General features: G+C 36.8%; 5 protein-coding genes across 7 annotated transcripts; 2 read left to right on the top strand and 3 right to left on the bottom strand.

The window, feature by feature from the left end:
• The first annotated feature begins 224 nt into the window (after positions 1 to 224).
• LOC105221298 (GPI ethanolamine phosphate transferase 3) lies at positions 225 to 4,570 on the top strand. Its single transcript, XM_011198142.3, has 6 exons — positions 225 to 682; positions 745 to 1,388; positions 1,469 to 1,652; positions 2,027 to 3,632; positions 3,704 to 4,143; positions 4,209 to 4,570. The coding sequence occupies exons 1-6, from the start codon at positions 530 to 532 to the stop codon at positions 4,407 to 4,409; spliced, it is 3,228 nt and encodes a 1,075-aa protein (XP_011196444.2). The 5' UTR covers positions 225 to 529; the 3' UTR covers positions 4,410 to 4,570.
• A 275-nt stretch (positions 4,571 to 4,845) lies between these two features.
• Clcn7_0 (H(+)/Cl(-) exchange transporter 7) lies at positions 4,846 to 8,654 on the bottom strand. Its single transcript, XM_011198139.3, has 12 exons — positions 8,342 to 8,654; positions 7,944 to 8,144; positions 7,672 to 7,873; positions 7,197 to 7,465; positions 6,523 to 7,131; positions 6,371 to 6,464; positions 6,124 to 6,293; positions 5,883 to 6,065; positions 5,607 to 5,810; positions 5,380 to 5,538; positions 5,230 to 5,313; positions 4,846 to 5,172 (listed from the first exon to the last, which is right to left on the bottom strand). The coding sequence occupies exons 1-12, from the start codon at positions 8,549 to 8,551 to the stop codon at positions 5,050 to 5,052; spliced, it is 2,508 nt and encodes an 835-aa protein (XP_011196441.2). The 5' UTR covers positions 8,552 to 8,654; the 3' UTR covers positions 4,846 to 5,049.
• A 607-nt stretch (positions 8,655 to 9,261) lies between these two features.
• Positions 9,262 to 13,976, bottom strand: LOC105221294 (uncharacterized). Of its 3 annotated transcripts, none has more exons than XM_011198138.3 (7): positions 13,671 to 13,976; positions 13,241 to 13,601; positions 12,877 to 13,179; positions 12,347 to 12,544; positions 12,215 to 12,287; positions 9,845 to 10,454; positions 9,262 to 9,764 (listed from the first exon to the last, which is right to left on the bottom strand). In XM_011198138.3, the coding sequence occupies exons 1-7, from the start codon at positions 13,694 to 13,696 to the stop codon at positions 9,656 to 9,658; spliced, it is 1,680 nt and encodes a 559-aa protein (XP_011196440.2). In that variant the 5' UTR covers positions 13,697 to 13,976; the 3' UTR covers positions 9,262 to 9,655. The 3 variants fall into 3 exon arrangements, with proteins under 3 accessions (XP_011196440.2, XP_011196439.2, XP_028902238.2); XM_011198137.3 differs by having other exon boundaries at positions 13,241 to 13,607; positions 13,671 to 13,975; XM_029046405.2 differs by lacking the exon at positions 13,671 to 13,976 and having other exon boundaries at positions 13,241 to 13,660.
• A 112-nt stretch (positions 13,977 to 14,088) lies between these two features.
• On the top strand, positions 14,089 to 15,027 carry LOC105221292 (adenylate kinase isoenzyme 6 homolog). Its single transcript, XM_011198135.3, has 3 exons — positions 14,089 to 14,249; positions 14,339 to 14,490; positions 14,549 to 15,027. Exons 1-3 carry the CDS (start codon positions 14,198 to 14,200, stop codon positions 14,876 to 14,878), a joined length of 534 nt encoding a protein of 177 aa, XP_011196437.1. The 5' UTR covers positions 14,089 to 14,197; the 3' UTR covers positions 14,879 to 15,027.
• A 174-nt stretch (positions 15,028 to 15,201) lies between these two features.
• On the bottom strand, positions 15,202 to 23,528 carry Cyp301a1 (probable cytochrome P450 301a1, mitochondrial). The gene is made up of 9 exons (XM_011198136.3): positions 22,560 to 23,528; positions 17,815 to 17,965; positions 17,020 to 17,132; positions 16,740 to 16,933; positions 16,466 to 16,667; positions 16,225 to 16,387; positions 15,913 to 16,161; positions 15,633 to 15,845; positions 15,202 to 15,530 (listed from the first exon to the last, which is right to left on the bottom strand). The coding sequence occupies exons 1-9, from the start codon at positions 22,898 to 22,900 to the stop codon at positions 15,420 to 15,422; spliced, it is 1,737 nt and encodes a 578-aa protein (XP_011196438.2). The 5' UTR covers positions 22,901 to 23,528; the 3' UTR covers positions 15,202 to 15,419.
• Positions 23,529 to 23,665: the final 137 nt, after the last annotated feature.

The raw sequence follows: 23,665 nt of genomic DNA, 5'->3' as shown, positions 1-23,665 counted from the left end.
ATTGTGCGGATAAAACCGCATTCTTTAAATTTTCTAAATGAACATATATGTATATATATATTTTAAATATATTATTTTGCTTTAAATAAATTTAACTTTTAATTATATTATTATAATTTACACCTAATTAAGAAAAATGTTCACCCCTATCGTTCATGAATACACTCAACATTCTATTCATTCATCATTGCCAATCTTTTCTATTCATATGTGCCCTGCAGTGCCCTGTCAGAATAAATCCATGTAAACAGCTGACAAATTTTTCGTATAGGCGAACAAAAAATAGCTGAAAATATTAGTGCTTTACTTTATTTGTTGCCTTTATTGCAGAAAAATTAGTCGTTCATTGACCGTGATATAAAATCAAAACTCAATATGCTAAGATAAAAAATTATCGAGTCGAAAACAGAAACAAGTATTAACCGGTTGCAGTAATAATTTCTAGTCAACAGTGTGCGGACTCACTCGACGAGCTGCTTTTCATTAAAATATATTAAAAGATTTTATCAAAATTAACCTAATTTAAGCCATGAATTATGCGTGGAGTTATTTCTTCGTTCTAATATGGTTGGCTTATTTAGTTTCATCGGGGGTCCTGCTTTTCTCCCGAGGTTTTCTGCTTTCACGTGTATCCAAAACGGATGTCAGCTCCTGTCAACGCCTATCATTATATGAAAATGATGTAAGTCCTTAATTAATTATAACTAATAAACTATAATTATTGTACATATTTTATATCTGCAGGAATATTTTTTAAGTGAGGAAATTGTACAAGAAATTTTCAAGGATGTAAACGCTACTTCCAATTTGTGTCTGCCTCAAAAGTCTAAAGTGATTATTTTGCTCATTGACGCGCTAAAATATGAATTCGGCCTTTATAAGGAAAATATTACTAATCCACTTCCTTACCAAAATAAGCTAACAATAATGTATGATTTAATACAAAGCTCTCCTGAAAATGCACACCTTATGCAATTTAGAGCCGATCCACCAACAACCACTTTACAACGTCTTAAAGGACTTACAACCGGTAGTTTACCCACATTTGTTGACATGGGTTCGAACTTCGCTTCTCCCGAAATTAACGAGGACAATATTATTGATCAGCTAGTCGGACATAACCTTCCCATTGTGTTTTTGGGCGACAGCACCTGGACAGATCTATATCCCAGACGATTTAAGCGCGCTTATTCCTATCCTAGCTTCGACATATTCGATTTAGATACCGTCGACAACAAAATTGAACAATTTTTGCCAAAGGAACTGGGAAAGGATGACTGGCAGGTTCTTATTGCACACTTTTTGGGAGTTGATCATTGTGGCCACAAACACGGACCGTTGCATGAAGAGATGGGCCGTAAACTCAATGAAATGAATGAGGTCATAAAGTATGTATACATCATACTCAGTATACCCATTATATCGGTACCATTAAGTGTAACAATTACATGATTACATATGTTTTCAGATCAGTTATTGCAAAAATGGACAGTGATACAACTTTGCTTGTGATGGGTGATCATGGCATGACGGCATCTGGGGACCATGGCGGTGAAACTGATGATGAAACTAATGCGTTGTTATTTGCCTATACTAAAGGCAATAAATTCATCGGAAGCGAATTCGGTTCAGACAACACAACTATGCAACAGGTAAGCGAATGATCAACAGAGTGAGAGATAAACTCATGAACGAATCTATAACGATCGCCCTTATCTAAATGTAGCATTGCGTCAAATTTCTTATCAGTCCGTAATGTACATACATTTTAATTTTTTAAATCATATCTATTGTAATGTGAGAAGGCACAGATATTTAATATACAATTGTTATCTCATAACGGCAGAAGTCGTCATGCTTTGCCTTCTTAAACAATAAAAATTTACTTCGGTTGCGTCACTTATCAACAGCAGCGATTAACAACAATCAAAGCATATATACAAATATACATTTCATAGTTATTGCCTCTCCTTTGATCGATATTGGTTTATTTTATACTTTAAAAATTCTTCTTTACCTTTTTCAGATCGACCTCGTGCCAACCTTAGCCACTATATTAGGCGTCCCCATACCCTACTCAAATTTGGGTTTAATCAACTTCAATATCGTACCTGATATTAAGGTACCGTATATGAACAAGTTCCAGACCCTCTTACTTCATGTCTGGCAAAATGCGCAGCAGATGTACGAGTACTTCTTCAACTACGCTTTGGAGAACAAGCGTACCTTCAGCGTTGATGAATTGGAGAACATGCATAACGAATACATATTATTCACACATCGCGTCAAAACGGTGTACAATGAAGCGGGCTTCAAATCATTTGTAGGCGATCTAAATGCGAATATGCGCCTAATACTGAACACATGCCGTGAAATTTGGGTGAAATTCGACGCTGTGCAAATGTCCCAGGGGCTCTTGTTTACGGTGCTGCCAATATTCTTCGCATTTGTGGTAATCAACAATTTAAACGCCCTTGAGCTCTACCGCATATTCACACCGAAGGCCGTGACATATACCTATCTCGTGAATATTGCGGCAGGTTTCTTTGGCTATCGCTATTTCAAAAACTTCTCCTTCAAATCGGAGGATCATGGCGTGATATTCTTTACCAACATCATCAGCACATTTATCCTCATTTTTCACGCGTGTCAAAATTGGCGTACAATCGCCAACAATTTGTCGTCGGTGAAGCGTTTCGGCAATATGCCAACTCGGATTATTTTCCTCATCGCCGTCAGTGTATTCTTCTCCAACAGCTTTATCATACAGGAACCGAAGATCCTATCATACCTCTTGGTAGGATCCATTCTACTGCTCGCATATGATATTCTTCAGAAATGTGTACGACTTGAGCTGAATAGGCGCTTCAAATGGTCACAACTTTTACGCTCCACCACCACGCAGTTGCTGCTGTACAGCGTATTGGCCATCATTATCATTCGTTATGCATATGCGCTCTTTCGTTGCAGAGAGGAACAGGGCAATTGCGTCGATTTCTCCAGTAATGCTGATGGTTTCTCGATAAAACGTCCCGCAACCGCCAAAACCTACATTTTAGCAGTTGTCATCATAGTACTGTACACAACGCTCTCACGTCTCTATCTCAGGCACAGCGGTAGCTTAACCGGTGGCTCGCCCAACGTTTGGCTGGCACGTTATGGGCCCACAATCGCATCGATTTGCGCTGGCGGACATTTGCTGCTCGCTCATAGTGCTGTTAAGAATGTGAAACGGACACACATCGATGCCATGGCGCTGGTGATTTACGGCCTCATGCTGGTGCAGATCGTTGTGCTATGCGTCTCGCCATTGTTGACCTTCTACGTGTTGCCCAACTTCAGTACGCTGATTCAAATTAGGCCGTGGGACAATGTCATACCGCAGATATTCAAGAAGATCAAGCGCATGTATGATGACGCGGAGGCGCGTGTGAATCAAATGGATGCAATGGTCTATGGGCTGACCACCGTATACTCCGCAGCCACGATTGTGTTTGGACTGTTTCTGAGTATGGTGCTGATTGTCTTGCTCGAACCGCGTGCCACGATCGGTATGATCTCGTGTATAGCCATCGCAGTGGTCGTCATCTTGCTTCATTCTACATTACGTTTTCGAACGGCTGCGAATCTAGGTAAGAATACAGGATTATATCACACTTATAGCAGCTAGAATTTATAACATTAAACTAATTTGATATTTTAGCAAATTGCATACAGCCGACATTCACCGGCATAGTCAGTTGGTTTCTACTGGCACACTTTTGCTTCTTCGCCACGTCCCATCAAACTACGCTCTCGCAGATAGATTGGCGAGCTGCTTTCGTGGGACGCACAAGTGGCCTGGGGAAATCGCATTTGATTTCCGGCGTCTTGGTTATATTGAATACATTCTGCGGACAAGTCTTCTTTTTCTGTATGTACAATCTGCTCAGTTTGTTAACATTCTCACTTTGCGCGCTTCATCCAAAACTGATAAAAAGCACAACTGCTGCAAACACGAATGGCGGTCCAGCCGCATCACCGCTCGAAGGAATTGGATTGGACATGATGCGCGGCGAATTCTTGCTGTATGAAAATGAAGGCACCTTCCTTGCCAGCTCTTTTAAGCTCGCAGTGCAGTTTTTAATACTCCAAGGGATTAGGGTAAACCTTTTCACATTTTAATATATTCCATTTCTAATTAATTTCATACATTCGCTTCGCTGCAGGTGTTCTGTGCGATGCTAGCGTGCACCATTCACTGTCGTCATCTGATGGTGTGGAAGATTTTCGCGCCGCGCTTCATTTACGAGGGCATCGGAACGTTTGTCAGCCTGGCGGCTCTGATTGTTGGTTACTTCGTTATTCTGCGAATTAATCGCGCTTTAGAACGTTTAATTTTCAAGGCGAACAACTTGAAATTAGATTAATATGAATTTTACAAATGTACGCTGTTTTGTAAATACTCGGTTTATGATTTTACCCGCCTTAGCCTCAGCGATATTCAGCAGGCATATTTTGTGTTGTGTTTTGTTTGTATGCTTTACAATAGTATTGATATTTTATATTAAAGTTATTTATTTGAAACGAATTTACCACATTACTGCATTTGATATCTTCAATAAAAACCAAAAATTTCAAATGAATTCAAATCATTTCATGAACCACCTTAGATGAGATTAAAACTATGTGTATATGGACATTACAGGAAGTATAAAAAAAAATTATAAGAACGACTATTTCAAAAACTTTTTCTATATCAAAACAACGCTTTTATCCTCCTAAGTGACCCATGTCACGCTCATACTTTATATAATATTTGGAGTTTTTAGTTTAAAGTACATATCAAGAACAAAAACAAAATAATGATATATGTATATATACATGATTACTATAAAACTACATCATCATCATCATCAAATTTTAATTGGTAATAATATATATGAGAATAGGAAGTAATTATTCGAATAAATAAAATCGAAAAATCCATAGCTTTGGATATATAATGAAACTGGATATTATGATAACACAGTCATATCTTTTACTAGATACAGAGCTGTATGCAAATTATTATTTATACAGAAAATCTTTACGAGTAATAATACCAACAACACGATTTTCACGATCAATCACAATCATATGACGCAAACCAAGTGCCCGGAACTTCTTAAATATTTTAGAAGCTGAATCACACTGAAAGATGTAGAAAATTAAGTTTCTCTGCAGTTGACGATTTTATGGGAAACTTACTTGACTAACACGCACTGGCGATGGATTCATGAATATCTCCAAATTGACTGTGTAATTCTCTTTCTCATTTGGCAAACGCACGCTCTGAAAGTTGGTAAGCAAAGATTTAAGATGTTTTGCGCATTTGCAAAATGCGGTTTGTGTACTTACATCAATTGACGGATAACGCGGATAAACGTTCCTGAAGGTTTGTATTGAAACCTCTTTTTCCCAAAAATGTTTCTTTTCTTCGTAAAATGAGTTCAGCAGAATTACAATCAGTTGTGAACGCAAAACAATACCGCAAACACGACCATTTTCACGATTATTCTAAAAATGGAGGAAATAAGAACTTATAATTTGATTTATCAGTAGGCAGAATACTATTTTCTACTAACACCCTGCACGTCCTCTACAACTGGGAAGCCGTTGTGCTTGCAACGACGCAGCACTTTATAAATGTACTTCGCACTGTCGCATTTCTTGATACAAATCACTGGCGAGCTCATTAATTGTGACGCTTTGAGTCCTTTATACTTCGGTAGAAGCTCCCATGGCAATAGGGGCACACAGCTCATTTTGATTTGAATGTCGTAGATGCCCTATAAATTCACACAAAAAGTAATGCCAATATAGATAAAATAACGCAAATCTCTTTCAAAAGTAGCACGCACCTCAGTAAAATAGTCGCCGACCCACTTTGCGCTGATTAGCGTCACAATCAAAGGAAAGAAAAATGACGTCTCTACGCCGGTTGTCTCCATGAGTATGACCGAAAGACTAATTGTCATACGCAGTACTCCACCTAAATTAGCAGCTGCGCCGATAAGGGCATACTTTCCGGGACTCAAAAATGTCTAAACAAGTAAATTCTTAATTTTGGGAAATTCTATAATTTTCACCGGGATTATTTACCGCTTCAGGGAAAATATAGAAAATGATCATGGCTACTAAACGGCCCCACGCTGCTCCCACTAAACCAGTTGGTATGAATATGCCAAGAGATACATTTAGACCGAAAGTCAAGCAAGCCAGGAAGTAGTAAACCAGTGTAAACACCGTCAGCGTCAGTATTTTGTGTGAGCCTGTGAGAAAAACGAAATCAAAAGAGTTGAAAATGAAATTGTTGTGAAAATAAAGTTAATTATGTATAACTATTTACCTGGCGGATCATGAAATAGTGAACGTACTGTTGCCTCCGGTGTTTGGAACCAAAGTGCTGCCACTGCGTTGTACTCATTATCCTCACAAAAGAGCTGCAATTAAAATGTGATGATATTTACAAATACTACACATATTCAAATAGTTCCCTACTTGTACTGGATAATCGGTGGGATCATTTCCGAGTGGGCGGCAATCATTGATGAAAAATATCATAATACATGCCAATGTCACACCGATCACTGCCACAAGTGCTGCTTCTAGAATTCGTGCAAATTTGAACTTAATGAAACGCGAACGAAACCGGTTGATATGCGTATTATATGAGTTCCACATGGCGCCCAATAGACCACCAGTTACGCCAAATAACATAAATATGGGTAGCTCGAAATACTCAAATGTCAGGGGTTGCTCAAATTTTCCCAAATTGAATAGACCCGTAAAGGTGAAGTTGTTTAAGCCATGATATGCTGATAGGACAATGTTTAGTGTAAACGAACTAATAATAGATGCGACCAGGGTGCGCCAAATAAGATTTTGATTCCAAAAACTAGCTGCCTCCTCCAATGAGAATAACATTCCACCGATTGGTGAGCCGAAAGCAGCAGCAACACCAGCCGCTGCACCGCCTAATACAAAATCTCGCTTCTCGTGATCATCGCGAAAAGCGCGAAAAACTCGAAAATCCTTAACAAAAGTTGTACTTTTTCCTTGGGATATACCAGCAGCAACTACGGCTCCGGCGTGAGCCATTGGCCCTTCCTATTCGTTATAAAACAGTATCATTAATAATTAGCATATTCTTCATATTGTATAATGTTACACACCTTTCCTCCCACCAGACCGCCTACTACCGCTGTTACCACACCAACAGCTTTTACAGCCAGCGTTTTTATACGAACAATTCGAGGAATTTTAATGCCATTGAGATAGCTTTTCACTTGTGGCATTCCACTGCCAGCTGTTATTGGCTCCACATAAGTTACCAACGCTGCACCCAATACCACCGGTACTATGCTCAGGCCCATCCAATAGAGATATGGTATGACCAAATTTCCTCCGGGATTGATATTAGCAGCTACGTTATTATCAACAGCTAAAAATAAGAACATTATGTTACAAATAAATTAAATATCCATAATTCCTATATAAATATTTTAATATTTTTAGAATTAATTTCTTTTGAGATTAAAATTTTGCATTTAAATATACATACACATAAGTACTTCGAATTAGAGTTTCAAATTTCAGAGAGATAAATTGAATTAAAAATGTTACACATTTAGAATGTATTCTTCTTACAGTTTTTGAGGAACGTGTATTTTACTGCAGATAACTCTTCAATAGGGATGTCAATTATACAGGCGATTAGCGCGGTCACAACGCCGATTTGTATAAATATTATCCAACGTAGAATGTCTTTGCGAATGTTAAAACGTGCATTGTCTGTTCGTTTTTGTTCCTCCTTGAATAACACATTGTCACATACGTCGTAATCCAAACTCTTTCAAATCAATGAGAAACATATTTTTTTTAATTATCACAAGAAGTAAGAATAAAGCGTTTAAACTAACCTCATAAACATCATCTTTAAGCGTAGCAGTGTTTACAGTGGCTGTACGAGAACGAATATAAAAGGTTGGCTGATTTTGAATTCCATTGATTCTTCCTTCATTGGCCTCTAAGTTATTTGCTGATCTTTGACTATTGTTTTCGGGCGGTATGATATTAGAGTTTGATTCAGGATCTTGTTGCTCCTGACCAACTTGCTGTGACTACATTTTAATTTCGATGACAATAAACCGAGATTATTAGTGAATGTATGAGCATACTAATATTTAAACAGTGTTAAATGATAAGGGGAGTATGACTCATCGATGCTGTATTCAGATTATAAATAATACAAGAAAACTAATTATAGAAACCAAGAAGTAATGCTAGTTTTGGAAAGCGCTTTGAAAAATAAACTTACCCCAGATGAAGTTGGCTCCACGCCAATGGGTTTTATTGCTAGAGCATCGTCTTCATCGTCGTCTTCGTCTTCGATCTGTTGCTCCCGCAATTCTTTGTTTGGATCATCTTTTGTTTTTACTTTTAGTTTAGCTCTGTGTAAACTATCGTCATCCTCTTCCTCACTCGAACCAACATCGATAAGCAATTCTACGTCATCAGCCTTTTTCATTGCTTATTTTAATTAAAATATAACTTTATAACGAAAGTATAAAAACAAATATTCTGCAAAAACTTATCAACAATTGGTTTTGCTAAAGTGCAGGGTTGCACTTTTTGTATGAATATAATTCTTTCATAGGTGTTGTTCATTGTTGTTTTGTCAGTACCAGAAGTTGCTTGAAGAATTTTATCGTATATGGTTTAATTTTAATATAAAATCGGAATATGACATTTTAAATCAAATTATCCCGAATATATATTCATGACTATGTTAATAAAATTATATATTTTTTTGGAATATATGAATAATTAATTTATTGGGAATGGAATATGAATATTCCTAGTTGTGCAGTCGTATGAAAATTCGAACAGCGTGTATAGTTTACGTTATAAGATATCTATTTTATTGAATATAAGCCTAAAATAGTAGTTTTTCTAAAATAAAAAGGGAAATCCCACAATCCCTAAAAACAGGTCCATTATTTTTGTTGTAAATTCTATCCGATAAAGTGGAAAATGGTTATACATATGTATATATTTACAAAAATCGCACTTCAAAATTGTCTCCAGTAATTAATTTTCCTATTTTGTAATAGTTTTGATGAAGTGGGTCCGAGAACGCATGTAGAACCGATTCCGTTTAACAAATCGAATCTCAGAATAACGTTCTAAAGATTCCTATTGGTAGTTTTCAGAGAAATCAGTACAAACGAAAATTAATCAATTTAATAATATTAGTAAGTTTTAATAAAACTTCAAATAAAATCTCATAAAATATACATATTTATTTTAGGCCATTTAAATAGGAATCAAGTTTCTCTTACATTATGATTACTCTTGTTTATATAAACTGAGGCATCTCACATGACGCTCACCTCAAAAATAATAAAATATTGAAATAATAACATTGTAATACAAAGAGTATGTAAATGCTCTTGAAAATTTCATTAAATACGTGCTTATACTTATAATAATACAATAAATTAGTGTATACTCGCAGTAAAGAGGAACTATATGTTTGTTATTAGAGACCTAAGTATCTTGGGAGGATTTCCAAGATAGTAAGTCTTCTTTGATTGCAACATTTATTTGGTTTTCTGACTAGATGATGATTTTACTCGTAACTTTTTAACGGGTATCCACCACTAAATGTATCCACAGAGTTGATATTTATATTTTCGATTGCACAATATCCGTCACCACCTCGAAGGTAACTGGTATAACTGAAAAAATTGGAACAATATTTATTAGTTTTTACAAAATCATAACTTAATGAAATTATTATAAAAATCCATTAACTCACACGTTAGAAAAGTATTCTGAAAATGAGGGCAAAGTAGTTGAACCGGTGTTGCCAATGTCATCATTTTCCTTTCCTGTAATTTTCATATCGTTGTAGTTATCATTCTCTATATATGTAAAGTCCACGTAAGAAACAGATGGTGGACGGGGAATGGGGCTGTTTTCTTCCGTTGGGGCGATTTGAACATTACAATTGAGAGACGGTTCGTATGCAAATTCTTCGTTGCAGTAACCGAAAACTTCCGCCTCTGCAACACTTATCTCCCCATCCATAAGTGATTTGTTGCTGTTGTTGTCATTACTTTTTGGAGCAGAGTCGTCAAAGCGCCAACCATCACCATCAGCCACATATCCCAGACGCTGTAAATAATCAGCAACGGTCTTTTCCGATAGACTAATGATTTCGGCAATTTTCTTGGTAGTGAAATGCGGATTTCTTTCAATTAACATTTTCACTTTATCACTATCAGCTACTCCGGGACGACCAGTACGTTGTCCATCAACACAACTTGTGTCGCCCTTTCGAAATTTTGAAAACCATATTTGTACCACTCGCTCACTAACAGCATCATTGCCATACACAGCACAAATCTTCCTTTTCGTCTCGGTAGCTGTTTTATTTTTACGGAAATAGAAAAGCATCAAACAACGTAAATACTCCTTCTTATTTTCCATATTTGAATGACTACAGCAGCAATAAAAAATTCTTAATAATATTGGAGAACAATTGTGGCTGAGATGAAATACGCCAAACAACTGATTTCCAAAATTAAGATTTTCTTCTTGCTGGCTCGATGTTTCTCGATATCATTGTAATTAGTAAAAAAGCGAGATTACTTTTTTCTACCCTTATCTACATAATTCTGTCGGAGTTTATGTTTGGAGTTCACGAGCACGTACCTGCTTTTGTGTCTCTTTTTTAAATCATAAACAATGCCCATGTGGTAAGATTGTGTAAAACGCGACGGTGGAAGGGGTAGGTATATCGTTAGGCATCAAGCTGGCAGGGGCACAATTATGTATGTAAAAAACACCCCTGCGAGAGTGGAGAGCCATTTTTTTATGTTATGCATGAGGGTTCGTCTTGGGTGAAACTTATGGAAACAACCCCGAATGACTTTAAATGATAAGCGGTGGTGACTTACACAGAATCCGCGAGTGTGGATGAGTATAAAAAATGCAAAAATCGCGATAATTAATTTCTTTTCAATACCCTCAAATAAATCGAAGCGCACAAGCTTTGAATACATACTAATGAAAATAAAAAATGTATGATATTTAGACATATACGTACATATACAAGCAATAAACATAGAATAATTGCTATTAAATACTAAATAAAACAATTGAAATCAGAAATTCAGAAATGTTTCCTAATTACCATGAAATACTCTTACGGCTTTTACATGTTTATATATACATATATGTATATACGAAATTGAAATCAGTTTTCATTTCTAACTTTTTACCAAGAGTATGTATTTATTTACAAAAATATTAAAATAAAATAAGTCCATGTAATTGTACAGATAATACACAAACAAGTTGCTAATTAGAACGTAAATAACTTCATTTTAAACTTAAACTTTTAATTCAGAACTGCAAGGTAAATATGTTTGTATATACTTATGTATATGCTTATTTAGATTAATGTAAACTTTTGGGGTCAATATTTAAAATTAACAATTTAATCTAATATGTATTTATTTTTAATGGTACTTACGAACTTATCTGTTTTTCAATACTTCAGTTCAAGTGCAATAAACAAATTTTTGTAAACAATATCCAATTAATATCTAGACCTGCCAGATAATACCAAGCGTTCAATGCTTTTAGCATTGAAATTCGAATTCTGGATGCAAAAATTTGAATTTTGCTATTTCCAAACAAAGCCAATTGCTATTCGTTTGATTGTGCGATTGCAGTTCACGATGCAAACTCTGTAATGCGGAAGAAAGTTGTGCAATAATTTCATCAGATTTCGTACTGCCCCCAGACGTATTGAAATTTGCAATATCATTTGAATATTGTGTGGCATCTATGCCGGAAATGAATCCAGAGGAACCAGACAACCCAGAATCAGTGGGATGTACAGAGAGATCGATTGGCTGTGTTTCGGCTAATAACAGTTCGTTTTTAATAATTCCCATATGATTGTAGTTCAAATCATACGACCTGATATTGAGATCTTGACTAGCATCGTAACTGCTTACATCACTTGGACATGGCGTTACGGCACTTAGTGTTGTAGCGCGACCAAGTAAAGACTGATCACTATTGTTGGGGTAAAGTGGCACGTGCTCTTCAGGTTGGGTTAAAGTGAGTGGAGACATCTCTATTTGAGTTCGTTGTTTTGCCATGTAATTCTTACCGTGATCACTTGCTTTGTTGTACGTTGACATAACTTCATAATCCGTTATTTGCTCGATTGTGTCTATTGTCTCCTAAAATAAAATTGCTTGAGTTCATTTTATAAGCACATTAATGGCTGGTCGATACTCACTGAAAGATTAGTTGTATTCAAATTGTCAGATGTATTGGCATCATTAGCTTCAAAATCTTGAGTACTCTCGCTGCAGTTCATGTTTGCAACGGTATTTTGCTTGAGACTATAATTGAGTGGTTGCTCATTAAAGGCTTCCATAATATCACGTGTTCTCTCAAAAGCAGGTGTAACCAGAAAGTGATCGATGACATTCCACTGTAAAGGTGAGAGCGAAAAAGCAATATTTTATATGATGTACTCCGAGATGCAAACAACAAGAACAACAAAAATATATGAACGTCAGTAAAGAAGCGCAAGATATTTTAACGGTTTGTTATGCTCTAAGTTATTGTCTCTAGTGAGTAGCATGGATTTTATTGTTCATATGTTCATAACGGCTTCTTTACATTTTTTACATTCCTAAATTAAATAAGATTGTTTTTACATCAATAGCTTTGTTATTATTACAGTAGCAATTTTCATATATATAATCGGTTTGTCACTATTAGATATTAGGATGTTAAATAATAAATTACTTTATTTATTACCTTTTGCAAGATTCCCTGGTTTTTTTCGGTCGATTGCTGAGTTTGATCTTGTTGAATGCGATTTTGTTCTTGTTGTTGGAGTTGATGTCGTTGAAACGCCGCTTTAATTTTAAACAATTCCGAAGATGGTTGCACCGAACATGTTAATCGCTGTTCATTACGTGAGGAAGATCCTCTGTTTCCACTCCCGTTGGTATTACGACGACGGGTAGATTTGCGATTGCGCAGAAATCGGTCCCTCCTTTCTACCAAAGCATTCACTTTCATATCATATATCTTTCCCATTAAATCAGGATGACGTCTCTTCAGTATTTAAAAATGTACAATAAAATATGATGTATATTCCTTCGTGTTTGCTTCTCACCTTTATATGCATATGGAAATTGCCAGTAGATCGCACGCTGCCTCGATACACGCGATCTGGTGGACAATTACAACATTTCACAGTTACATTCTCACCGTCCTGAGTCTGTATCTCAAAAAGCTCCCCATTAAGTATGTATGGAATATGAACATTTCGTGAATTAGTATCAGGGACCATTGTGTTATCAGGTGATATTGAAGTATCTGGAGATATTTTCTGCTTAATTTGTGCAGAATTCCCTAAAAGCGTTTTATTAGCCATATTTGGAGCGTGTCCATTTACAAGTGTGTGATTTGGTAAGTCAATCGTTGGTTTATTTATTTCCATTCCAAGTCGACCATAAAACCGTAATACGTCCACACTATTGCTATTGGAAAAAATATTAACTAAGCGAGGACCCATCGATCCGTACCAAACGAAATCTACTTACGGAATGAAATTTCGCCTATGCTCCATATTTTGTACTTTCTGACCTTGAGTTAATAAGAATTACTGCATCTTGTGCTCCAACAAAAAATTCCTTGAAAAGAAAACAACTGTTACTATTTAATGGTAAGCTAACTTTTTAAGACCGCTTAAAATTTGCATCCAAAAGATATTGTTGCCAAATTTTTCTTGAAAATGTATATAAATATTAATATCGACAACTTAAGCCGTTAATTTCACTGATAAATTTATAATTAACATATCAAAATAAAGAACAAAGCCAATATGAATTTGAAAAACTACTTTCGTTTTAGGAAGAAATAAAATTAATTGATGTGGCCACTTGTAGTAAATAACTAGTGGTTTTATTCTGAGGAATTTCAGTGGTTGGTTTTTGTCTGAGATATTTGTTTATTTATGCTCGTTTTTGACGTTTGGCCCAATCATACGAAAACATGCGCTCGTACAAATTGAATTAAATATTTATTTTCTTCGTAAACAAAAATCGCAGACCTTATTATTAAATAAAAAATGGCCACAACAGATGAGAAAGTGGATGCCAAACCAAATATACTAATCACAGGTAAATATGAACGCATTCTTGTTTCAAAGAGACTGTGTATGTATAGTTGACTTTTAGAATCGGTAATTTTTTGGTCAAATTTATTACAGGAACTCCTGGTGCCGGAAAGTCACACTTGTGTGAAAGGTTATCCGATCAATTAAAATTGAAGTGGTTGGATTGCTCTAAAATTGCCAAAGAAAACGATTTTGTTGAGGAATATGATGATGAGTACGATTGCCCGATTCTTGATGAAGACAAAGTACGAACACAATAAATATTTGTATACACACAATTACACATATTCTAATTCTCTTCAGTTAATGGACTTCTTGGAACCCCTTATGCAACAAGGTGGGAATATAGTTGAATATCACGGCTGTGATTTCTTCCCTGAGAGATGGTTTGAAGCGGTTTTTGTTGTTACATGTTCCAATACTCAACTTTTTGATCGTCTCAAAGAACGTGGATACAATGAAAAGAAATTAAAATCAAACCTTGAATGTGAGATATTTGGAACAGTGCTGGAGGAGGCACGCGATTCATATAAACCAGAGATTGTTTTCGAATTAAAAGGTGATACCAAACTGGATGCTGAACAAAGTATGAAAACTATAAAAAATTGGTACAGAGCTTGGAAGCGGAAATAAAGTTTCAGATTGTTTATTATAGTAAATGAAAATTACATATTTGTCCAATGAATGAAGACAATTATCATTGAATTGTATTTTTAATAGTAGTTACATAGGCATGTAAATAAATAAATAATGTTTTTGTATCGAAGCTACATACATACATACATATGTATTTTTTGTTACATGTACATACATTTCTTATATAGTCTTCCATTATTTGTAATAGTATAAGGACGTTTCGAAATAATTTTTAAAAATTCTGTTGCGTGACACAGTTTCAGAAATAGTTGTTATGCAATATTTGAGCAAAATTTTGGTGTTTTAAGCAAAGATGTGGGTAATTAGCATCAAAAAAATTTCCAATTTAATTTTCATTTTTCTTAATTAATTTAAGATGTTTTAAATTAAATTGTATTTATATGGATAGATTTTATACTTGTTTCATACAGTAAATTAAAATAAATTTCATTTACTCTATATATACATTGAATGATTATTCATAAAATCGATTATAAATGAACACTTAAATATTAGTCTTAATATGCTACGCTTGCAATTAATCCGCTCTGGTCATCTTAAACCTCAGTGGCCCATCAGGAGCGTACATAAACGTCACAGCGTAATCCAAAGGCTTGTGATTATATTCCAGCTTGTAATTGCGTAGTAGCTAAAGGAACAACAAATAAAATTTATTTTACAATTATTGATAATATTCTTGTATATTAAACTTTAGTGCATTTATTGTTCGGAATAACTAACAAATTCTTACCTTGGCTAGCAGAATTTGCATTTCTAAGTCAGCGAAACGTCTACCCAAACACATGCGGGCACCATATCCATATGGCAGGGATGCGAATGGATGTAAGTGGTCACCGGTGCCCCCTTGGTTGGCTTTTAACCACCGTTCTGGCTTGAAGGATGCCGCATCAGAAACGAATTCTTCCATTTGCCCGGTGACAAGTGTCGGAAAAACGGCTTGCACCTATGTGCAATCACAATCAAAGTGGTATTAAAGTAGAAATCCAAATGTTTGGCTCGTTTATACTTACACCTTTGGGTATTCGGTAGCCACAGATTACGGTATCTTCCTGCAAAGTACGACCGTTGCCGATTACTGTGCTGTACATGCGGAAGACCTCTTTAATAAACGCTTTCAGGTAGTGCATTTGGTCAAGGCGTTGTATGGAAAGCTCGCTGTCTGCTTCGGGTAATACGCGTTTGAGTTCCTCACGCACCTTTTGTTGCTCGGCAGGGCGTGTTGCCAATTGATAGAGTATGGAGCACACTGCCATAGATATCTATTTTGGAATTTGTATAACGTTTACTGAGAAATTCTGGCTTTCCATTGAGGCGTTTCTTACCGTGTCAATGCCCACCAAAATTAAATCCAAAGCCATAATGGTAGCCACCTTTTCATTCTTCTCGGCGAGTATGACTTTTTCCAGCAGCGAGGGTTCACCGTCACGACTTGGTCCTTGTTGCTTTAAACGCTCCGTTGCATTGCCAATATATTTCATGCAAACTCTGTAACGGTATTTAGAAAACAATGAAAAAATATCCGCAAACATTGAACCACGACACATTAAGTGAATGAGAACTTACTCTACAAAGAAATTCATGTTCTTGACATAGTGGGTCCAGAGTGGCGTAGGGAAATAACGCCAGTATGGAGCTTTCAGCTCAAGGGTTGCCACATTGCGTAGCGCATATTTGGCAGCAATGATAATTTGCTGTGGTTCAGAGTCTGGCGAGAGATTAGACTCCAAGCAACCGAGTCGCGTATCGAGGGCAACACGTCCGATGCCTGCGTGTGAAAGTGGGAGGAATTTGAATTCAAGCAAATCAATAAAATGAATTAATAGCTAAAGTTGCTCACACTCCAAGGACCATTTGTGGATTTCGTTGTCAAAGTCCTCTGGCAATTCTGAGTTCTCATCCAAAAGCTGTTCACAGCGCTCCAAAAAGTCATTTGTGACCACTTCTAATGGCTTCAGATAACGTCTGATGGTCGACAATTGTAGCACCGGCTTTTGTACACGTGACCGAAATTGACGCCAAGGCTCACCATGACTATATCAAAAGACATAACAAATAGAGACGATTATTCAATAAGTAAATAAGTTTCGCTTTAATTATCGACATTTGTATGTACGTACACACCCACTACTCCTCCGATGTCCTCGAAGAAATCCTTCCGTATTTCACCTTTGTATTTTACCAAACTTGGCATGGATGGTCGGAACGGAGTCGCACCCTCATTGCGATAGCACTACAAAGAACACAAAAGCAAAAAATTTGGTTGAGATAACAGAACTTTTGTACTATAGACGAGTGCCTCGAGCCAGCCTCACCACTTTGATTCCCAAAGTAAAGTAAAGTGATGAGTAGCGAGACAAAAAAGAAGAAGCCTACATTTGTTGTCACAAGATGGGTTAGACATGCCTTATGGCCATTTAAGACAAACATCAATGTGATGAGATTTGAATGACTGAAGATCAACATTGTTGCGAGTAAATACTCGAACGCATTCATGCAGGTGTGCGAGTACATTCGAGTGCAATTGATGATACTTTCGTTTGCAAAATGTTGTTTTGGAATAAGTAATTAATCAAACAAAAGACTACCACGAAGACAAGCGAAGGGTCTACAGTTTGCATTCTGTACATCAAGACTTGTATTTATTGGAGAAATTATGATGAATTGGCGGTGTTAGAGTACGAAGAAGCGTTCATAAAATTCTCTTACGCGTATGAAATGAAAGGTAGGCGTAAATATAAGACTACCGGTAATACTCGATTGGGTCACCGGATACCTAGAACGGAAAACGCCGGTGGATGATGAATTTATATGAATGCCTACGAGCTATATTTTGAAAAATAAACAGCGCGAGTTATTTCCCACTGATTATACACTTCGTTTGTAGTTTACTGTATATTCCCTGGCTTACCAACCTTTTCGATTTCGTCGGCATCGTATATGAACAGCAGATCGGGGCGCCCGATGAGACCGCTAAAGCGTACGATGCGTCCATAGCGTTCGTGTAAAAGTGACGAGATCTTCGCGACGTCTGATATCGTGTATTGGCCGATTATGGGCATCATTCTGTGTGTAAATAAAAACCAAAAACAAAAAAAGTGTCAATAAATAATAATTTGAAACGTATGTGTTATAAAATAGGAGAGTGAGTTTGTGTCCGCAGTCTTTCGAAATGTTGCGTTTGTATGAATCTCACGCATATCGCGACGCTTATTAGTGGTGCGTGTATAAATTTTATGATTCAAATTCGCTTTAATTGCACTTTGCAAATGTTCGCATGCGATTACTCGTGTCTATACACGGGTATGTACAATTAGAATACTTAAACGTCAAAGGAAAACCTTTAGTATGTATTATAAGTTCGATACATATGGCCTTGACCAATCGAGTTGGAAAGTGATTAAGATGAAGGACGAGGTTGCCTTAGAACTGGAATTGATATCATCCAAGGGGTCACTACAGGTGATTAACCGAATCCAAAGGCATCTATACTCTGGAATACGGATGGAATATTTTTCTTCGACTGTTGTAAAAAGGCGTTAATGACGTTTACCTGTCCTCAGCCTTTAAGAGAAAGCCAGAGACCAATCATGTTCAAAAAGGATCGATAAGTTCATGGATCGCTTAATAACCCGTAGCCTATATATATTCATAATTGAAAATATTTATGCATTTGCTAGATAATTTCCCTTCTTTTCTTCTTTACTAATCTAAGATAAATATTTTCCTAGAATATATTTGGCACAATTATTTTTGCAATCGAAACTAGTTGAACTACGTTAAAGGTTGAAGGTGACATTTATTACTACACTTATTGAGTGTATATTGATATTTGTATTTGCAAAACTTGAGCTACTAGTGCGAGCGATATCAATTCCCCAAAGGGTGTGAAATATTTTGTTTGCTTGGGCAGCTCACAATTTTTGCCAAACAACTGTAAGCAATTAACACTTGCAAGCAACAACAACACTAAATATCCGTTTGCGATTTTACAAACAACAACAAATGCAAATAACTATAAATAGCTTACTGATGATTATTTGAACGTTAAACATTAGCTGACTAAGTGAGTCTCTAGGTAAATGGTCCAAGTCATTACACGGAGACGAAGACACGGCCATTGAACACAGTGCCACAGTGCCATTATTGCCGCCAACTACTGCTTTGAAGGTTATGACAGGCCATTAAAATGCACAAATATTGATTTGAGATCTGAGACACCACAAAACGGTCAAGTTGAAGTTTGTTACAGCCGTTGACACTCATTGTTGTTGTTGTCGTTGTTGCAGTTTGGCTGTGCGAGTGCATCTGCATCACAACGCTTGGCTACAACTTGTGCAGGGGAAGGGGAGGGGTCCTACCACCATAGAAAACCAGTCCCGGTGACAAGCTGGCCATAATGACGACTGAAGTAGCGGGGAGGCCTTCAGCCTCCAACTCGATTGAATGCCGAAAAAGGTGTTAAAGAGACTCATTTATGTTGACCTTGAAATATTTTATAGGAGTCAGTCGAATGCTAAGTGTGCTAATGAATGTGAATGGGCACTGCTGAAAGGGAAATAAATAGTAATAAACGAGTAGATAGCGCTCAATGGGTTGTATACGAGTTGTTTACATTGTTGTTGTTGTTGTTGTTGTTATTTTTCGTTGAGATTACTAGTGCTTGTCATTGATGGTATTGTTGCTAAGGAGACCGCAGCGAATGCATTGATAACTCGGAATTATTGTGCAGAAGTCGACTTCATTATTTATTATTATAAATTATTTGCTTTGTGTGTTTTTTGGCTAGTATTTAGTTGGACCTTTAAATTATTTCTAACTTTTTAACTGGAGGCTGGTTAACAATATTTTTAGATTTTTGTTTAATTTCGGTTTTTTTGTTCGGCTGATCGGGTTGTCTATCCAAAAAAAAAAAAAACAAAATTTGTCTCTTGGAATGTCTGCTTTTTTGATGAGATAATCACGAGTATTTACACATTCGAGATACAAAATCCTAAATTATTGCTGTAAAAACACAAACGAGCGGCTACAAGCGAAATAAAAAACATAAATATTCTACACACACATATACTTCAAATATATGTACATATTTACATATATACTCAGATGTATATTTGTACTAGAAGCAAAAAACGGTAAGTGTTGGAGAAGATTTGGTTGTAAAAGCATACATTGTGACAACAAGAACAACACTAGAAAAACTACTTTTCAGAATTTGAATATTTCAGGCATACATACATGGTCGAAAAATACCGGTATTTTGGTAAGATTTCGCACACCATTTGACTGGTTAAAAACTACTACAAAACCACTTTGCGACCGTTGATGCGTTACTCAACCGACAGCTGCTTGGATTGCATGCTTTCACACTGATAGTCCCACATAATTGCCATTTGTGCAAGCGGTGGGGTGTAATGTAGGGAAGTCACTCATTTTAAAGAGTAAAGTGAACAAAAAATAATCACAATATTTACTTGCAGTGAAAAATCATATCAATTGAAGGAGTTAAAGCAGCGAAATTATAGCTGGCTATTGCCAAAAATCTCTCCACTCTCATATAATTTTGAAATGGTTAGTTGGTTAATTTAATTTTATTTTTTGTGTAAATGCTCAAGCAGCACTCCAACTGTTCAGTGTGGAGCCTATTCCTGCTGGGCGTTTTTATCGCATAAATGTCTGCCTCAAATGCTTTGATATACTTTAAAGTAAAGCACACTCTTCGTATTTTTTTTTTTGATAATTGTGATAATGGCAAAAAGCTTTGCTGCACGCACGCGACTGTTAAAACGAAGCCCACATATATACCAAAAGTGCTTGCATATTTACACCAACAAAGAGGCAGCCAAACAGTAAAACTCGTTGGCAAAAGTATGCACCATTGTGATTTTATGTGAATGTGAGTAAAATGTTGAACGAAATGAATCCAGTTTCGGTTGCACTCGAACGCAGCGCAAATCAACTCAGATTCATGACATATTATATTTCAAAGGAAAGAGAGAAGAGACCTGTAACTTCATTTGGGCCGCTTTGCCGAAACGGGGTCAAGTTGAAGAGCTGTGTCATAAAGCGTAAAGTCAGACGGTTGTTTGTTGTAATATTGGTAATGATGGCTCGTTGGCATTGGTGAAGGCCACCACGCAACTTAATGTCCACGCACATATATACACAACACGGTGTATGTCTTCAGTTAATGGTTGAGGATGGATTTAATGTGGATGCGTTATGCATAAGCCATTAAGCGCATGCGCTGCTGCTTGTTAGCAAATAAATCATAATTTCAGTTAAATTTATAAATAACATTTTGGGAAATAAATTGTTGGTATATGGGTGAGAGCCAACATTTTAGATAATTCCTTGAATTTTATAGTGATCTCAATGATACCTTGAGTAAGTTTGACTATTGAATAGAGTTACGATTTTTTTATTTCTTGTATTTATGATATGAAGAGAGGTTTATATGTTCAAAGAAGTAAAATTTTCTCGAACCTACTTCTTTTTAATACATATATCTAGATAGGGAAATGATTTGTCGCACTCAAATCATAGTGTTGTTGTTACGAAACTTTTTTATTAAAATGTTGGTCACTAAGCTTCACTTATAAGCTATTATAATAAGCACACTACTTGAAGATTTGCGAGCAGCAAAAGAACAATTGCCAAACAGCCAAAGAAAACTATATTATTTTTCGATTTCATCAAGTTTGGTTAAGAAATGATACATTATGAAATACAATAACAACAAAAACTATAGCATGTTTCTAACAGCTTCTGGTGTTAATAGTGTTGTTGTCGTTGAGCATTTGCTTGCCATTCTTTTTATAAATGCAGACCCATAGGTAAGCGTTGATCATTAGGTTGAAGAAAAAAGTTAAAATATACATATTTTACAACCTCTTATGTAACATTTTGAGTGTATATACATATATATGTGCTCAGACCAAATAAAAGCTCAGCACATGAAAATATGTATATTACAGCGACAAAATCGTACAAAAGTGAGCCATAAAGTGTTTATACAAGTCGATGAAGTGTGTTTGATTGATCGATGCATTGCTTTAGAAAACAATTTCTTCACTCCATAACAGAGTTATTATTTACTTTATGCTGTGTACAATACGAGTATGAGCGTAATCACATAAAAATCCACAACGGTAACGGTGATGATTGTGCGATGATTTGTAATTTTAATTACACACGCATACAATCACTCTTTTGATATATATATGTATATACATATGTGTGCGCGTACGTATATGAATTTATACTCGACAAATGATATAAAGCCCAAGCGAATTACACTTTGACTTCGGATTGTGAAAGAGGTGAAAGCAAGTTCGTCGCTTAAGTCTTTCGTTTTTCATTTCATTGTATACAAGTTGGCCAAAAATGAAGAAATTAGCATTTTTTCGGCTCTTTCTTTCTGCTTCAAACATTGTTTTTTGAGAAATTAGTAAAAAACTGACGTAGTTCCCATTACACTACAACAAGTACAAACACAGGCGCAGGCATGTACAGAAGCGTGAATGCAACAACATTGAAATTTTGTAGTAAATTGAGCACAATTGCCGCTGCGGTAATTAGAACGCGCTTTTACGGCTTTCAGTGAACGCATACATATTTACACATACACATGTTTGCTTGTTTGTGTGAAAATACTTACCGCCAGGTGTTGCCCAGTATGGGTATGGGCTTCGGACCGGGTATCTCGTTGTATGGCAGTGCATTCTGCCACTCGCTCGTCTCATGCACCGCAGCGCCGCCGTTAGCCATATGTGGACACGCCATTTCGGGACTGGTAGCCGTGGTCGCCGTCGCGGCAGCACTTGAATTTTCTCGGACATTAGCCGAAGACACCGCTCCGGATTTGGTGGCGAAGGCCTTCTGATGATCGCCGATCTCGTTGAACTTGACGCTTGCCACAATGCGGCCGCCAACAGCAACAGCATTACCATTGACGCTGTTGCGCCACAAATTGACAGACAATCCGCGCACACCGCTCATTGTGTCTACGGCTCTACGGTCTGGCAGCTACCCGCAGTTGCTTCACTTGGTGCAATTAAGTTTTACTTGTTGTGGTCGGAAGTGAATTTCTTTGCGCGCGACTCGAATGCTTCGACGAAAAGAGCTACAAGCTGTCTCTATGCTGACAAAGTGAAATATTTGTTGTGTGTTTGTTGTTGCGCACTCATCAAAATTCCCAATTCGTCTCAATTAAACGTTCACATAATCTAACAAAAGTTAGATGCCAGCTCCAGGCAGCGAACGCGAAATAAATTAATAAAATAAATAAAAGGTGTCCGCGGAGTAATTGTCAAAAGCGACGAAAGAGACGCGAAGCGCTTATGCACACTTCAGCGGCGCTTAAAAGTAGCAATTTGGCAAACGACGCACTGTGTCACTGTAACACTCGCGATTCAAAGTCACCACACACACACGTACACACAAGTCTACACACGTCTAATTCACGTTATAGCACTTCCCGATCGCACAAATCAACTTTTATGTTTCACTTTTTCTGCACGGCCAATGGCTCCGTTGCCCACTCACAGTCCCCTTCCAATGATCCGCTGCCAAAACAGACGTCAACGCTACTTCTCGAACGTCTCCCGTCAACTGATTTCAATTTCTTCAGCAATTTTTATGCTGGCCGCAATTGCCTTAATCGACGCGCAGCTTTTTTACGTGATTCGAAGAGAGCTTTTATCGTGCATGCGCTTTGGCGGCGCCGAATGAGTGCTGGGCTTTGTTGAGCTGCCGAATTCGTGT

This window comes from Zeugodacus cucurbitae, chromosome 6, assembly GCF_028554725.1.
Source record: "Zeugodacus cucurbitae isolate PBARC_wt_2022May chromosome 6, idZeuCucr1.2, whole genome shotgun sequence".
NCBI classification, from domain to species: domain Eukaryota; kingdom Metazoa; phylum Arthropoda; class Insecta; order Diptera; family Tephritidae; genus Zeugodacus; species Zeugodacus cucurbitae.
The sequence above is the reverse complement of the archived record's forward strand: the minus strand, read 5'-3'. Positions and strand labels throughout refer to the sequence as shown.